Raw genomic sequence first — 17255 nt, forward strand, 5'->3', positions numbered from 1 at the left:
ACCCAAACATCACCTGGGGTGAGGATGGGAGCTGTGACAAGAATAGAGACAGGAAGCAGCAGCGGTCATGGGGAGACTCTACAGAAGGTCCAGCAGGGATGGACCCTCACTACACAGAGAACGGAGACCTGTGGGAGAGGCCCGGGGAACCCTGCATATGAGCCCAAGATGGAGGGACTTACATTTGCCCTGTTCAGTGACTAAGACCCATTATAACATCCTGAGAATGCCTTGTTTGTTTATTTTTGTTTGTTTGTTTTTAAGGTAGATAAGAAAGACTTTTGGAAATTGTTATTTTTAAATGCACATTTATCTGTTTTCACAGTTGGGGATTATATACCGTGACATCAAGCTTGAGAATATTCTGCTTGATTCTAATGGCCATGTGGTGCTGACAGATTTTGGCCTGAGTAAGGAGTTTGTGGCTGATGAAGTGAGTATGATATTTTAATTTAAAGTTAGTAATGACAATATAAACAGTGATGAAAAATTAGCTATGGAGTAAGCATTTAACAGGATAGTACCATATGGATTATGGATCTTTGTGCTGATTTGCCTCAAGGAGCATTTGGCATGGATGACTATAAAGATTTTTAGTTCAAAATTACCGTGGGACCATCCTGTTAGAATTGCAGTAAATCTTTGATGAGTGTATCATAATTCTCCAGTTTAAAGCAAAACAAAACTATGCATTTAACTTCCCCATCAAATATAACTAACAAATTTAAATAACCCTTTGGGCCTTTAGGAGAAGTCTGGCTTAGGTGGCAGCCAGGAGAGAATAGGAAACAAAGCACATGCAATTACATTGCAATTCCAGAGCAGGACGGGGCATGCTGTGATGGCCCTTTGAATTCATTTGACAAGAAAGAGAAGACTCTACCAGACTTAATTCTTTAATAAACTTACTGGGTTTGGTGGTGGTGTTTTTTTTCTCATATGAACTAAAATGTAATAGCTCATCTGCAGATTTTAAATATGGAGGACTTTGCATTTTTAATACTGATTAGAGTTGATTCAATATTACAAGTACATTTAATGACATTTAAAATTGTACATCTATTAGCTGTAATTAAATATTTTTGTAGCAGTTGTAATAAAAATTATATTTTTACACTACTAGTTATTTGGGATAACTAAGTAAATATGAATGCCAATTCATTACTATCTGAGAAATTACTGGTACAGAATATAGAATCACAGTAAAATTTTTGCTATAAAGGGCTTTGTTTGAAACATTATAATTGGGTTCCAAATTAGGTGTTTCTGTTTCTGATTGCTTGCTTTTTGGAATATTACTAAAGCAGCCCTAGGTGAATTAGATAAGTTCCGAAACTATAAAATCTAGAGATCCCAATTTTTAAATCATATCTATATCCACTCAATTTAATTATTTAACAAATATTTGTTGACCACTTATGCTAAGTACTAGATAATATGATGATGAATAAAATAGAAATAGTGTCTGCCCTCATGAAGCTGGTTAAAATAATATATTATCTTTGACAAAAATCATAGTTATAAAATAGATTAGATGAATTTTTGAGAAATATACTTCAAAGTTTGATTTTTAATGCTTTTTCTTCTTTGCAAAAATTTTAGTGGCAACTTCAGTAAAATGTGACAGATTAAATATGTTAACACTAGAGGCCCGATGCACGAAAATTTGTGCAAGAGTAGGCCTCCCTTCCCCCAGCTGCCGGCACCGGCTTCCCTCTGGCACCTGGGACCTGGGCTGGCTTCCCTCCAGCCCCGGCTTGGTCAGTAAGGACATCTGGAAGATGTCTGGTCTAATTAGCATATTACCCTTTTATTATTATAGATTTGCTTCCTCATGAAACCCCACTATAAGTAAAAGTCAAGGAGTAAAATAGGCATGCACTCAAAAGGGAGAGAAGAAAATATCAATCAGATTTTGGAAGATGGACAGCAGAAATATTAGTTGTAACCAATATTCATTTGTATTAAAGTATCATCTTTCTTGGAATGGGTTTTTCTTTTGTCCATTTCTATTCTCTCTCCTTGGTTTTCAGCTTAAACTGGCCTTTTTAATCACAATGAATTCCTAAGCCAGTGATGTGAGAAGCACCAAAGCAGGCTAATGCATCTCTGACCCCCAGAGAGGATCAAGAATTAGGGACACCAGATACCCCTCAAAGTAGGGGAGCAGGTGATAACAGGACACAGGAGGTTTGGTTGGAAGTCTGTATGAGAAGCAGGTAGCCCCCAGATCTCATGTCTATCCCATTCACAGAGGCAAGTGTGCCTTTCTTACATTCATGGAAGACGGAAAAGGTAAATGAACAGACTGTGGGTTCTGGGGCAGTAGGCACAGCTGAGGGTGAGGACATCATGTGGAAGCTAGTGATGAAGGGAAAGTTGACACACTGAACTATGGAACTCCAGGGCTTCTTTCGGCCCTTCACTCTGCAAACCGTGGCTTCTGAGACAGGAGGATTCCTCTCTGAGAAACGGAGAACAAAAGTCTGCAGGTGCTGTCAGCAGTTGGTTTGACCAGTGAACTGGCCCAGCCACATCTGCCTACAGACGCCTGTGACCAGACAAGCCCAGCCCAGGCCATAGAAGCATGTTTGTGATGACGTCACAATTTATTTATTTATATATATATATATATATATATATATATATATATATATATTATATATATTAATCTTTATTGTTGAAAATATTACATATGTGCCCTTTTCCCCCCCATTGACCTCTTCTAACCTACATCAATCCACCCCACTCCCCGCCCCTGGCCTTCACCACCCTATTGTCTGTGTCCCTGGGTTATGCTTATATTGCAGACAAGTTCTTTGGTTGATCTCTTCCCATCCAGTGATCCTTGCCCTCCTGCCTTCTGAGATTTTGCAGTCTGTTCCATGCTTCTATATCTCTGGATCAGTTTTGTTCATCAGTTTATTTTGTTCATTAGATTCCATATGAGTAAAATCATATGATACTTGCCAAAACCGGTTTGGCTCAGTGGATAGAGTGTCAGCCTGCGGACTGAAAGGTCCCAGGTTCGATTCCGGTCAAGGGCATGTACCTGGGTCCCAGTGGGAGATGTGCAGGAGGCAGCTGATCGATGTTTCTCTCTCATCGATGTTTCTAACTCTCTATCTCTTTCCCTTCCTCTCTGTAAAAAATCAATAAAATATATTTTAAAAAAATAATAAAAAAAATAAAATCATATGATACTTGTCTTTCTCTGACTGGCTTATTTCGCTTAGCATAATACTCTCCAGGTCCCTCCATGCTGTCTCAAAGGGTAAGAGATCCTTTTTTACTGCTGCATAGTATTCTATGGTATAAATGTACCACAGCTTTTTTATCCACTCATCTACTGATGGGCACTTGGGTTGTTTCCAGATCTTAGGTGTTGTAAATTGCACTGCTATGAATGAACATAGGGGTGCACACATTTTTTCTGATTGGTGTTTCTGGTTTCTTAGGATATATTCCTAGAAGTGGGATCACTGGGTCAAATGGCAGTTCCATATATTTTATCCTATATAATAAAGATGTTATATGCAAATGGTCATTACGCTGTGAAGCGTAATGACTGATTGCATAACGACCGGATCACAGATCAGCGGGAGGGTGGGGCAGCGAGCTACAAGCGGGCAGTGGAGAACTACAGGAGGGGGAAGGGCAGCAAGCTATAAGGGAGTGGGGGCGGAGGGAGTTACAGGAGGGTGGCAGCGAGCTACTGGCTACAAGTGGGCAGCAGAGAGCTACAGGAGGGGGCAGGGCAGCAAGCTATGAGGGGGGGTGTGGGGAGGGGCGGGGAGAGCTACTGGAGGGCGGCAGTGAGCTACTGGTGCACAGATTTGTGTGCAGGGCTACTAGTATATATATATAGATTGATTTCAGAGGGAAAGGGAGGGAGAGAGAGAGAAACATTAATGAGGAAAGAGAGTCATTGATCAGCTGCCTCTTTTATGCCCCCTACTGGGGATAGAGCCTGCAACCCGGGCATGTGCCCTTGACTGGAATCAAACCTGGGACCCTTCAGTCCGCAGGCCAGTGCTGTATTGACTGAGCCAAACCAGCTAGGGCCATATTTAATTTTTTGAGGAGCCTGCATACTGTTTTCCACAGTAACTGCACCAGTCTGCATTCACACCAGCAGTGTACTAGGGTTCCCTTTTTTCCTCATCCTTGCCAGCACTTGTCATTTGTTGATTTGTTGATGGTAGCCATTCTGACAGGTGGGAGGTAATACCTCATTGTCATGACTTTGAGTAGTTTTTCATGTCTCTTGGCCATCTGTATGTTCACTTTGGAGGTCTATTTAAGTCCTTTGCCCATTTTTTTTTATTATTTTTTTTTATTGCTTAAAGTATTACAAAGGGTATTACATATGTATCCATTTTATCCCCCCGCCCTAGACAGTCCCCTAGCCTCCCCTATCACCCCGTGTCTTATGTCCATTGGTTATGCTTATATGCATGCATACAAGTCCTTTAGTTGATCTCTTACCCCCCTACCTCCTGCCCCCCAACCCTCCCCGGCCTTCCCGCTGCAGTTTGACAATCTGTTTGAGGCAGCTCTGCCTCTGTATCTATTATTGTTCAAAAGTTTATAATGGTCTCTATTGTCCATGAATGAGTGAGATCATGTGGTATTTTTCCTTTATTGACTGGCTTATTTCACTTAGCATAATGCTCTCCAGTTCCATCCATGCCGTTGCAAATGGTAAGAGTTCCTTCCTTTTTACAGCAGCATAGTATTCCATCGTGTAGATGTACCACAGTTTTCTAATCCATTCATCTACTGATGCCTTTGCCCATTTTTAAATTGGATTGTCTTCCTTTTGTTAAGTTGTAAAAGTTCCTTATATATTTTGGATATTAACCTTTTATCAGATGTATCATTGGCAAATATGTTCTCCCATACAGTGGGCTTCCTTTTCCTTTTGTTGACGGTTTCTTTTGCTGTGCAGAAGCTCTTTATTTTGATGTAGTCCCATTTATTTATTTTCTCCTTAGTTTCCTTTGCCCTATGAGATGTATCAGTAAACATATTGCTACAAGAGTTGTCTGAACATATGTTTCTTCTAGGATTTTTATGGTTTCCCAGCTTATATTTAGGTCTTTTATCGATTTTGAGTTTATTCTTGTGTATGGTGTAAGTTGGTGGTCTGGTTTCATTTTTTTCATATATCTGTCCAATTTTCCCAACACCATTTATTGAAGAGACTATCTTGACTCCTTTGTACATTCTTGCCTCCTTTGTCAAGTATTATTTGGCTATAATGGCTTGGGTTTATTTCTGGGGTTTCTGTTCCATTGATCTATATGCCTGTTCTTATGCCAGTACCAGGCTGTTTTGATTATAGTGGCTTTGTAGTATAACTTGATATCTGCTATTGTGATCCCTCCAACTTTGTTCTTTCTCAAGGTTGCTGTGGCTATTCAGGGTCTCTTTTGGTTCCATATAAATTTTTGGAGTATTTGTTCTAGATCTGTGAAATATGCCTTTGGTATTTTAATAGGGAATCTGTAGATTGCTTTAGGGAGTATAGACATTTTAATGATGTTAATTCTACCAATCCATGGACACGGTATATTCTTCCACTTGTTTATATCTTCTTCTATCTTTTTTTTTCAGTGTAGGAACCATTCATACATTCACTCATTCACTCCATCAATTTGGTGAGGGCATTCTATGTGCTAGACATTAACTCTATGTTCTGGTAATACAAGGGAAAGAATCACTTAATAATCCCATATTTATGGGTACCTGTGTCTGATCATTTAGCAGATGTTGGCCCTTAGGAACAGCAAAATATTAGTAACAAAACCAAAAATAAACAGAAATCAAACATGGATCAGAGTTGTTGGATTTTAATACAAATTAGTCAGCTATGCTATGTGGCTAAATCAGGTGACTCCTCACAAGAGAGCCTTGTGTTTCTGCTGGTCATGTCAACAGCTGCTCTTCAAGGGAAGGAAAGGTATTCTCATCAGATGCCATAGTTTTTGAGCACTGAGTTGTTTAGGATGTTATTTTTCTTCTAGTTTTATTTAACTACATGCAGATTCATTTTAATCTGTTATGAAAATTTTTAAGTGCTCAATGTTAAATTATGAAAACGGAGAATGTACGTACCATATTTAAGAATAGGGTAATTAATAACACATAAATGAATCACCTTGACATTATCTATAATAATAAAAGCATATTAATGCAAATTGATCGAACAGCCAAACAGCAGAATGACCGTCTTGACGACCATGCTATGACACACACTGGTACCAGGCCAGCCAAGGAGGGTGCGATGCGATTGGTCGGGAGGCCCCACCATGGCCCCATAATCGCCCCACAGAGGGTGGCCCTGGCCACCAACCAGTGGGCTGCGACAGGTAGGCGGGGCTTCCCTCTGCAGGGCAATTAATTGAGGGACTCCTGGACTGTGAGAGGGTGCAGGCTGGGCTGAGTGACCCCCCTTCCCCGCCCGAGTGCACAAATTTCATGCACCAGGCCTCTAGTTTCTTTATATATAGGTAAGAACAGATGCTCTGAATGTTTTTAAAGTCTTGAGTTAGAATCTTCAATCCAATACCTAGTAGACTGTCTGACTCACAATAAGAACTCAATAAATGTTTGCTGAACTGTACTCTCAAAAAATCCTATGAAGGACATATATTAGTTGACAGATATTTAGAAATGTTTTCTTTTCTTCTCAGAACCTGAAGGGATTTATCAAAATCTGTTGTTGAGAAAAGAACACATCCATAAAAGTATCAAATTTGTAAAGTGTTCCTTATCATATAAAAGATTTTTAAGGTTTCTAAAATAAAATCAGTTTTATCTTTATATAATCCAGTTTAGCAAAATGTAATCTGGGAACAATTCATAATTAAACAACTCAAAATTAAATATTATAAATAAGTCATAATTAAATAAATAACTTGCCATTTAGTAATTATATGAATATTTGATGAATACCTCTGGAATACAGGCTCATTAGGGCAAGGAATTTGCTGTTCACCACTATATTTCTGGGGTCTTTCAATACTTGGCACATAGTAGGTACTCAATAAATATTTGTTAAATTATTAAATTAAGAAATACACAGAGATGAATATTATACCAGGAGCAGGAACTTCAAGCATGTGTAAAAATAAATTTCTGAAAATTAAATAGGAATATATTTCCCAGAGCAAATGAGGACAGAATTTAGATGGGGGGAGATTAGTTCAGTTTTTAAATGTTGATTTGAGGAGCCTATGAGAGAGTCAAGTGGAAATACATTATCGGCATGTTTAGGTCTGGAGCCCAGGAGATAGCTCATGGTTGGCCATATATATGTGGGAATTACCAGCACATAGGACAAAAGAGTACCTAGCATTGAACTGTGAGGTGGAAGAGGAAAAGCCTACAAAATACAGAGAGAGAGAGAGAGAGAGAGAGAGAGATTGTGTGTGTGTGTGTGTGTGTGTGTGTGTGTGTGTGTGTGTGTGTGTTGGGAGCATGGCGCGAAGAAGCCAAGACGAGAGGCAATCTCCAGTTCAACACTACTAGGTAGTCAAGTAAGATGAGGACTGAAAAGATCTAAAATTGAAGTCAATTGTGACCTTGGCAAGAACAGTTTTAGTCAATTGGTAGGGGGTGCAAGCCAAATTGGGGTAGACTCAGAAGTGGGAGACATGTGGGCAAGTAAAGAGAGTGTGTGAACCAACACTGACAAAGGAGAAGCACAGGACACTAGCTAGAAGGGAATGTGGGATTCTGATTTTTCTTTAATCTGTCTGTTTGTCAGTCAGTCCATCCATCCATTTGTCTCTCCATTAAAATTTTTAATCACTATAAAATGGTGAGAGAAAGGCTCCAAGAGGAAGAGGATGAAAAGGAGAGAGGTCAGTTAGAGAAAGAGATAGAGATATATAATCTTTCTCTCGAAACTGGCAACCAAGGAAGAAACTTCTTGGAGTTTAACTTTTGTGTTTTCTTGATCTGTTCCGTAGAGATTTGTCCATTTTATTATTCTCATCCAAAAATAACTTTGTCAAGCCTCTTATTTCTTCTATTTCTTTTCTTTTTTTTTTCTTTTTTTTTAATTAAATCTTTATTGTTCAGATTATTACATTTGTTCCTTTTTTTTCCCCCCCCATAACTCCCCTCCTCCCAGTTCCCGCCCCACCTTCCTCCCTCACTCCCCACCCACTGTACTCATCCATAGGTGCACGATTTTTGTCCAGTCTATTCCCACATCTCCCACACCCCTTTCCCCCCCAAGAATAGTCAGTCCATTCCCTTTCTATGTCCCTGATTCTATTATAATCAACAGTTTATTCTGTTCATCAGATTATTTATTCACTTGATTCTTAGATTCACTTGTTGATAGATGCATATTTGTTGTTCATAATTTGTATCTTTACCTTTTTCTTCCTCTTCCTCTTCTTAAAGGATACCTTTCAGCATTTCATATAATCCTGGTTTGGTGGTGATGAACTCCTTTAGCTTTTCCTTATCTGTGAAGCTCTTTATCTGACCTTCAATTCTGAATGATAGCTTTGCTGGATAAAGTAATCTTGGTTGTAGGTTCTTGGTATTCATCACTTTGAATATTTCTTGCCACTCCCTTCTGGCCTGCAAAGTTTCTGCTGAGAAATCAGCTGACAGTCGTATGGGTATTCCCTTGTAGGTAACTGAGTTTCTTTCTCTTGCTGTTTTTAAGATTCTCTCTTTGTCTTTTGCTCTTGGCATTTTAATTATGATGTGTCTTGGTGTGGTCCTCTTTGGATTCCTTTTGTTTGGGGTTCTCCGCGCTTCTTGGACCTGTAAGTCCATTTCTTTCACCAGGTGGGGGAAGTTTTCTGTCGTTATTTCTTCAAATAGGTTTTCAATATCTTGCTCTCTCTCATCTTCTGGCACTGCCGGGGTCCAACCCCAGCGGGTCCAGGGGTCCCCAAAGGCGTAGACGGAGTCGGCGAAGAAGGAATGACACGGAGACAGCGTTCAGTTGATCAGCAACCTAGCCAGGATCTCTAGCCCGGATCTCCAGAGAGGTTCTGTAGCCATGTTCCCTCGCTAGGTTCTCCAGCCAGGTTCTGTCCAGGCTCTCCAGTCAGGTTCAGTGTCCAGGTTCCAGTCAGGTTCTCCTGCCAATCTCTGTAGTCAGGTTCAGTCCAGGATCCCTTGCCATGTTCTCCCGCTAGGCTCTGTCTCTAGGCTCCGAGGCCAGTCCCTCTCCAGGATCCTCCGGCATGCTCTCTCCAGCGAAGTTCTTCTGTCTCTAGAGAACGTTCTGTGTAGGTTCTGTGCCTAGGCTCTGTCTCTCTTGGTCCTGTCTTCCAAGCCCTGTGTTCTCAGTTCTGTGTTCTGAGTTCTGTCTTATAAGTTCTGTCTTCTGAATTCTCTTCTAAGCTCTGAGTTCTGTCTCTGTTGTCTTGTTGCATCTGTATTTATACCAGTTGATTCTAATCCTGTCAATTTCTATTACAAAGGTTAGGGTGTTTCTTATCTCCATTCCAGGGAGAAAAGATTATGTAGTTTAAGCATGATTGTTCGTAGTTAAAGGGATTAATTACCCGCCTGGCACTTAGTTGAGGGGTTTTATTCCCTCCCTAACTTCAGGGGAAAATCCCTACCTGGGGATTCAACCTTTCTCGGAGAGGTGACCTTGGTTAAAACACAGCGCCAAGAAGGTGAGCAAACATATTAAGAACCGTATGCCATATATGCCAGGTCCCTTGAAACAGCAAGGATGGACCGGCTCCCGGCATGGCACCCCTATAATTCTGATGTTGGTACGCTTGAAGCTGTCTCAGAGGCTCCTTACACTATCCTCGCATTTTTGGATTCTTTTTTCATTTTGCTTTTCCGGTTGGATGTTTTTTGCTTCCTCGCATTTCAAATCATTGACTTGATTCTTGCGCTCCTCTGGTCTGCTGTCGGGCGTCTGTATAATATTCGTTATTTCAGTCTGTGTGTGCTTAATTTCTAGTTGGTTCCCCAATATAAGATCGAGGGTCTTATTAGTTTTCGTGTAGATCTCATTAAGTTTATCCGCAGCTTCTAAACAGTTCTTGAGAGACCTTAAAAGTGTGGTTCTGAACTCTATTTCTTCCATTGACAATTTTGTCCTGTTTCTTTGTCTCCGCATTTTGTTATGCTTCCTTGGTGCACCCCCTAGTGGTCTTTGTTCGCAGTCTTATAGATAAATCTTGATTGTTGTAGCTAATTCCAGGGAGGGTTTGACCTCCAGGCCAAGTGGCTATGAGAATCAGCTGTGTCAGCAGTGAGAGAACTTCTGTCCTCTAGGGAGGTGCTAATCTAGCCTTTGCCTGAGGCTATCCGGCAAATGCCTCTGTGCAGGGCTTGGGTAGGGCGGGTCGAACAGGATCAACAGGGTGGGCCGGAGAGAGCAGTTATGGCGGCTCTCAGTCCTGTCCCAAGGGGCTCTGCCTCTCTGAGTCCCAGCACCCGCTGCAAAGCTCGGAGAGAAAGCTGCTCTCGCTCTGACCGAAGCCAGACAGTCCCGCTTCTCCTGTTTGAGTCTGGGTCCCTAAAGAGTCGCCTGGATCTGGTGCTCAGAGTCTGCGACTCCCTCCCGATTGCAAACAACAACCGCGCCCTCCGCCGCCAGCCCGCTCCGCGCACTCCGCACCTCAGAATTTGACTTCAGCACTGCGCCTCCTCTGAGTGTCCGTGTGCGTTTCTCTTTCCTCCTAGTTGTAGGACTTCCACTCAGCCAGCGTTCCTGTGGTTCTGGGTGATGTCCCTTCCGTTTTTTGGTTTCACTTTTGAAGTAGTTGTTCAAAGCAGCAAACTCCGGCGTTAACCTATGTCGCCATCTTGGTTCTCTCTCTTCTATTTCTTTTCTGATGTTCCTTTGTTACTTCATTCCTTTACTTTCTATGAATTTCTTTCATATTCTTTTTCTGAACTTTTGAGTTGGAAATCTAGCTCATTAGTATTTAATCTTTTAAAGTAAAACTCAATTTGTAAGAACAGCTTTAGATATAGCTCACAAGTCCTGACATATAGCATTTTTATTGTTATTCTAATAACCTGATATTCATTGTGGTTTTCTTCTTTGGGCCATGAATTACTTACAAATAGGTTTTTAAGTTTTCAAATACATAGGATTTTTTGTTATCTTTTTGTAAATGAGCTCTAATTTGCTTTCTGTTTGGAGAACAAAATACATGTTTTTATTTTTGTGGTATTTGATATTTGCTTTGTGACTTACTACTTGGTTAATTTCTATAAATGTCTTACATTTATCTGAAAAGACCGTATATTTGCTAATTGTTAGATAGAAAATTTTTGTATATATTTATAAACATTGGGATATCTTCCATAGCTTCACTAATTATTGTCCTGCTTGACCAGTCAGTTATAGAAGAGATATGTTAAAATACTATGATTGTGGATTTGTCCATTTCTTCTTGAAGATCTCTCCATTTTTGCTTATATAGGTTAAGTCTCCTCAAAAAATTTTGAGGGTATTCAGATTTGGAATAAAGTTATTCCCCTGGTGAATTCCTTTTATTATTATTATGTTATGACCCTACCCAATTTTAATCATTCTTTTTACCTTAAGGTTTATTTTCTTGCTATTAATAAGATACTCCAGCTTTCTATTGGTTAGTGCTGGTCTGATATATCTTTTTCCATCTCTTTACTTTCAATATTTCTTTGTCATTATGTTTTAGGTATGCCTTTTATAAATAACATATAGCTGGATTTTGTTTTTGATCCAGAGAGTTTCTGTCTTTTAACTGGTGAGTTAAATCTGTATATTATGATTACTGATGTATTTTTCTTTTTCTTATTTTACTGTTTTTCTTTTTTACCATAATTTCTCTTTGCTCTTCCCCCTCCTTTCCTGCCTTCTATTTAAATGATTAAGATTACTTTCTTTTATTTCCCTCTAAGAGTATGAAATTATATATTCATCCTTAGAGGGAAGTTATATATATATATATATCCTGTTTCTGTTCTTTTAGTGGTTATTGTCCTGACATTTTAAAATTATATAATGACTTAATAGAGTCTAAAATGAACCATTATGTCTATGATTGTCATGACCACTTCAAGAACATTGGAATGTTTTAACTTCAGTTATCTATCTCATTTTACATATTATTACTTATTTATAATTTTAGTCCTACCTTATGTTCTCTTTCTTCAAACTAATCATTATTGTATAATTATTATTTTCATTTTATAAATTTAATACTTGTTTAGATTTTCTCACATATTTACCTGTCTCCTCTGCTCACTGTTGCTTCTTACATCTTACTCTTAGCTTGTGAGTTTAGTTTATTTCTGAAGTGCAACATTTAGGTGTTTTTAAAACAAGGAGCAGTAAATAGTAAATTCTGTCTTTGTCTTAATATGCCTTCATTTTGCCCTGCATATCTAATGATTATTTCACTGGGTATAGATATATCTAGGAATGGACTAGGTTTTTTTAAAAAAAAATTTTATTGTGAAGTAAAACAAAACAAAAACCAAAAGTATGGTATAGTGAATTATTATAAGGCAAACACTCTTCTAACCACTATAGAAATGCATCACCTATGAATATGTTTTTATTTAGTTTGCTTGGGACTCTTAAAACATTCAGGATAATTTTCTCAAGTATATGTTCTATTTTACAAATTCTTTAATTGTGTCTACTATGTTTACTCTATTTTTCATTACTATATATTTTTTTCAATTATATAGTTCTATTTGATTCTTTCTCATACGTTCTAATCTTTCCTGTGCTGCTATATTGTTGTACAGATATTTTCCTTCATTCATATCTTTCCTCTTTTACAACATACTGGTCTTTTATAGATTACTTATAAAAATTTGTGCACTCGGGGGGTCCCTCAGCCCGGCCTGTGCCCTCTTGCAGTCTGGGACCCCTTGGAGGATGTCCACCTGCTGGCTTAGGTCCACTCCCTGGGGGATCAGGCCCAAGCTGGCAGTCAGACATCCCTCTGGCAGCCCGGCAGCCCTCAGGGGATGTCCACTTACCAGCAGGGAGCAGACCTAAGCTGCAGTCGGATATCCTTAGTGCTGCTGAGGAGGTGGGAGAGGCTCCCGCCACCACCTCTGTGCTGGCAGCCATCAGCCTGGCTTGTGGCTAAACAGAGCTCCCCCTGTGGGAGCGCACTGACCACCAGGGGACAGCTCCTGCATTGAGCATCTGCCCCCTGGTGGTCAGTGTGTGTCATAGTGCATTCCCAGTTGTTCTGCTGTTAGGGTCAATTTGCATATTACCCTTGTATTATATAGAATAGAGGCCTGGTGTACAGGTGGGGGCTGACTGGTTTGCCCTGAAAGATGTCCCGGATCGGGGGGGGGGGTCCCGCTGGGGTGCCTGGCCAGCCTGGGTGAGGGGCTGGTGGCTGTTTTCAGGCTGGCCACACCCCCTTTAGGGTGGGGGATGCCCACTGAGGTGCCTGGCCAGTCTGGGTGAGGAGCTGAGGGCTGTTTTCAGGCTCACCAAGCCCCCTGGTGACGGAAGCTCCCAGCCTCTCCTTTTTTTTCTTTTTTTTAATTCTGGGATTTATTTACCTTCTATAATTGAAACTTTTTTGCCTTTTGCGGAGGCTACAGCTGGCCGCGGGAAGCAACCAAGCCTCCTGTTCACTCCAGCTCCGTGGCCACGGCCCAGCTGAAAGCAGGTATCTGGGGTTTATTTAGCTTCTATAATTGAAACTTTGTTGCCTTTTGCGGAGGCTACAGCTGGCCGTGGGAAGCTTGGCTTCCTCCATCACTGGAGCAACCAAGCCTCCTGCTCGCGCCAGCTCTGTGGCTGCCGGCTGCCATCTTGGTTGGGTTAATTTGCATATAGTTACTCTGATTGGCTGGTGGGCGTGGTTTAAGGCATAGCGAAGGTACGGTCAATTTGCATGTTTGTCTTTTATTAGTGTAGATTGTTCTGTTTAAAATAATTTTGTTGTATTTATGGAGTCTTCTTTTTGTTGTATTTATAGACTCTAGTTTACTTGTTTAGTAATTTTGTGCCTCCAGGGTTTTATTCATAGCGAATTCTGGAACCGCTAAGTTGTGGGAATTTCTGTGGTTCCAGAGTATCACCGATTTTTTCACTTTCCCCATGCCATGCGGGGGAGAGTAAATTCATGTCCCAAATCTACAAAATATACAAGCCTAACACTTTGATTTCACAAGAGGAGTGTTTGTTTTTTAAGCTAGGGCCCAAATTGAAACAAACCTATGCTGGTAGTGAATTTCATTTTTCTAGACTTCACACTTACTAAGGGTTCAACTTTCTTAGGTTCCAAGGTTTACACAAGGGTGTTAATTCCAGTCCACCCCATTTCAGCTGAGGGCCTCATCTTTTGTTCTCATAAGAGTGTCCAAAGTCAAGCTTCTGGATTGCTGAAGCCTGTAACGAATTACCTTTTCTCCCTTTGTGCGTGTAGCATAGGTTGGATGCCTACATTGCTGGTTTTCGGCTCCCTCTTCATGGCTGACACCTGAGGGTTACCCTTACTGTATTGTGAACAAAGTCATGGATGATTAGCAATGAGATAGTCACTTAAAATCAAACGTTCCAGATAGTTGTGAGAATTTTCAAATTTAGGGTGGAAAAAACACAGGATGTGGAACAACTTCTTTTCATTGGTAATTTACATTTAACTCACATGTTTATCAATAATGAGCAGGTAAGAGCAGGATAAAACATTAGCAAATAGAAACTAGGAATCATTTAATCTAGTGTTTATTGAGAAATACTTGAGAGTTTGGCAATTGAGTTCCTATTTGGATTCTTCATTAGAAGGAAAGCCATTTTTTATCCAGTGTTATCTGATTCTTCTGTCTAAGGAAGAGGGAAGCCTCTTTGGTCAGCTGGTCACTTAAGTATAACTATTCCGTATTATCTGCCAGGATGGTGCACACACACACACACACACACACATTAAGGCAGTTCTCATTCACAATATTTAACTTTGTGGTAGCTTTAACATATGCCCCTGTATTCTTTCCTGCCTCCCACTAGAAACCATCTCCTGTCACACCACTTCAATTTGGTGTCTTATAGAATGACTAGAATTACTCTGAAAGTCAGAACTCAGAGGGAGGAACACTTCCATTGAGGCAGAGGACGAGGAAGCAGATACAGAATTGCAAGGGGCTAAAATGGCAGTGTTTTTAAAAATACACACTGAGAGACTTAAGAAGTGCTTTGCCTTTATTTACTATTCCTCCATTATTGGAACTTTCCGACACTTAAACTTTAATTTTTCTGTCTCCTAGAATTTCCATCAAATAAATACAGTGGGGCCTTGACTTACGAGTGTCCTGACTAACGAGTTTTTCGAGATACGAGCCATCTCTCGGCCGATTTTTTGCTTTGAGTTGCGAGCTAAAATTTGGGTTACGAGCCAGCTTCAGATACCCCACCGCTAGTTGACGCAGCGAACGTCACAGTGAACGCCACAACATCAGCCCAGCATCACGTGTCTCACTCGTTCACTGTTGATTTGACATACGAGTAATTTGAGTTACGAGCTCCGTCACGGAACAGATTAAACTCGTAAGTCAAGGCCCCACTGTAATTATGTATTATTTATTAATGTAGACACACATACAAAAACAAAAAAAAACCAAAACAAAACAGAAAAGCTAGCCCTGACTGGGTGGCTCAGTTTATTGGAGCATCATCCCAAAGGTTGTAGGTTCGATTCCGGTCAGGGCACATACCTAGGTTGTGGGTTCAATCCCCAGTTGAGGTGAGAACAAGAGGCAATTGATTGATGTTTCTCTCTCATATCGATGTCTTTCTCTCCCTGTTTCTCCTCCTCCCTCTCCTTTCCTCTCTCTCTCTCTCTCTCTCTCTCTCTCTCTCTCTCTCTCAAATCAATGAACATATCTTTGGGTGATGATTAAAAAAACAAACAACAAAAAGCTAAAGTGAATTCAGAGAGAGCTGGAAGGTGGAGGAAATATCTTCGAGCATTTAGTGTGGTTCTCAGCTCACTCTCTGTCAAGACAATAAAGAACTGAGCTGCATAATTCTCATTGTCAGAAAAGTAAGACACGGGAAGTCTTTCTGGCACTAATCAATAAAATCTGTATGTTTCATACCCTTTGTACACTAATCTTGTGAATATCTAGTGTTTTAAAGAAGAGAATACAGATTTTCATAACTTTCAGTTTGTGAAATGTAATGATTGTCTCATACTTAGAAGGAAATACAGTTTCAAAATGGTATTTCCTATAAATGAAAATGTATATGTATTTGCTAAAAAGAGTACTTTCTAAATAAAAATCTAGAAAGTCAATAAATCAAAACCTATTATCTTTTTACTCACAAACCAGTTTAGAGAATTTTTTTTTCTGTATAACTAAACTTGATGTAGCATATAATGTTTTGTGTGTTTTTTAAAATCCTCACCTAAGAATATGTTTTACTGATTTTTTTTTTCTTTAGAGAGAGGGAAAGAGGGTGAGAGAGAGAGAGAAAGAGAGAAACATCGATCAGTTGCCTCCTGCATACACCCCGAGCTGGAATGAAACGCACAACCTGGGTATGTGCCCTGACAGGGAATCCAGTATGCAACTTTTCAATGCATGGGAGACACTCCAACCAACTGAGCCACATTGGCCAGGGCTTAGCATATAATGTCTTAAAGATGTCTTTTAAGATGAGATCCAACGATAAATACTATGGCTTAGTAATATTTATGTGTTTTTCTATGTCATCTACATAGTGATGTTTGCCTAATATCAAAAAAAGGGTTATTACATAGTAAATAGTATATTAACTAAAACCATGCTTTAGTTTTATGAAGTTTGTTTTTTTAAAAAGTAATTTTCTAATTTTTTTTTAATAATTCAGTGAACAGATTACCGCTTTTTAATACATTTTTTCCTGTATAAGCATGTGTAACAAAATGTTAAAAATTATTTATTACTTTTTATGCACAAGTTTATATGAAATGCGTTTTATTTGGCTTTATTCTTTCCAATAGTTTGATAAAAAATTAACATTTGGTATTGAAATGATGAAGCAGGGAGATAATGACATTTGACGTATGATTTATATTAGCTATGCAGTAGAACTCTGCCAGCTAAACAAAAATTTTTTTTTCAGATCTATGCATAATGGAATTATTTCTTTTAGTTTCTAGGTGAATAGTAATCTTTCAGTTTACATAGCACCTAAAAAGAAATAAATGAACTATAGAACATATTTTATTTTTGTTTATATATATATATATATATATATATATATATATATATATATATATATATATGTATTTTAATTA

General features: G+C 39.4%; 1 protein-coding gene across 4 annotated transcripts in view; it reads left to right on the forward strand.

The window, feature by feature from the left end:
* RPS6KA5 (ribosomal protein S6 kinase A5) overlaps window positions 1-17255 on the forward strand; it is a 129559-nt gene that overhangs the window by 68868 nt on the left and 43436 nt on the right. For all 4 annotated transcript variants that reach the window (XM_059688137.1, XM_059688130.1, XM_059688150.1 and 1 more), the window contains exon 5: window positions 326-433. In XM_059688137.1, the coding sequence (XP_059544120.1) occupies window positions 326-433 (108 nt within the window). The remainder of the gene's footprint in view (window positions 1-325; window positions 434-17255) is intronic.

This window comes from Myotis daubentonii, chromosome 1 (assembly GCF_963259705.1).
Source record: "Myotis daubentonii chromosome 1, mMyoDau2.1, whole genome shotgun sequence".
NCBI classification, from domain to species: Eukaryota; Metazoa; Chordata; class Mammalia; order Chiroptera; family Vespertilionidae; genus Myotis; species Myotis daubentonii.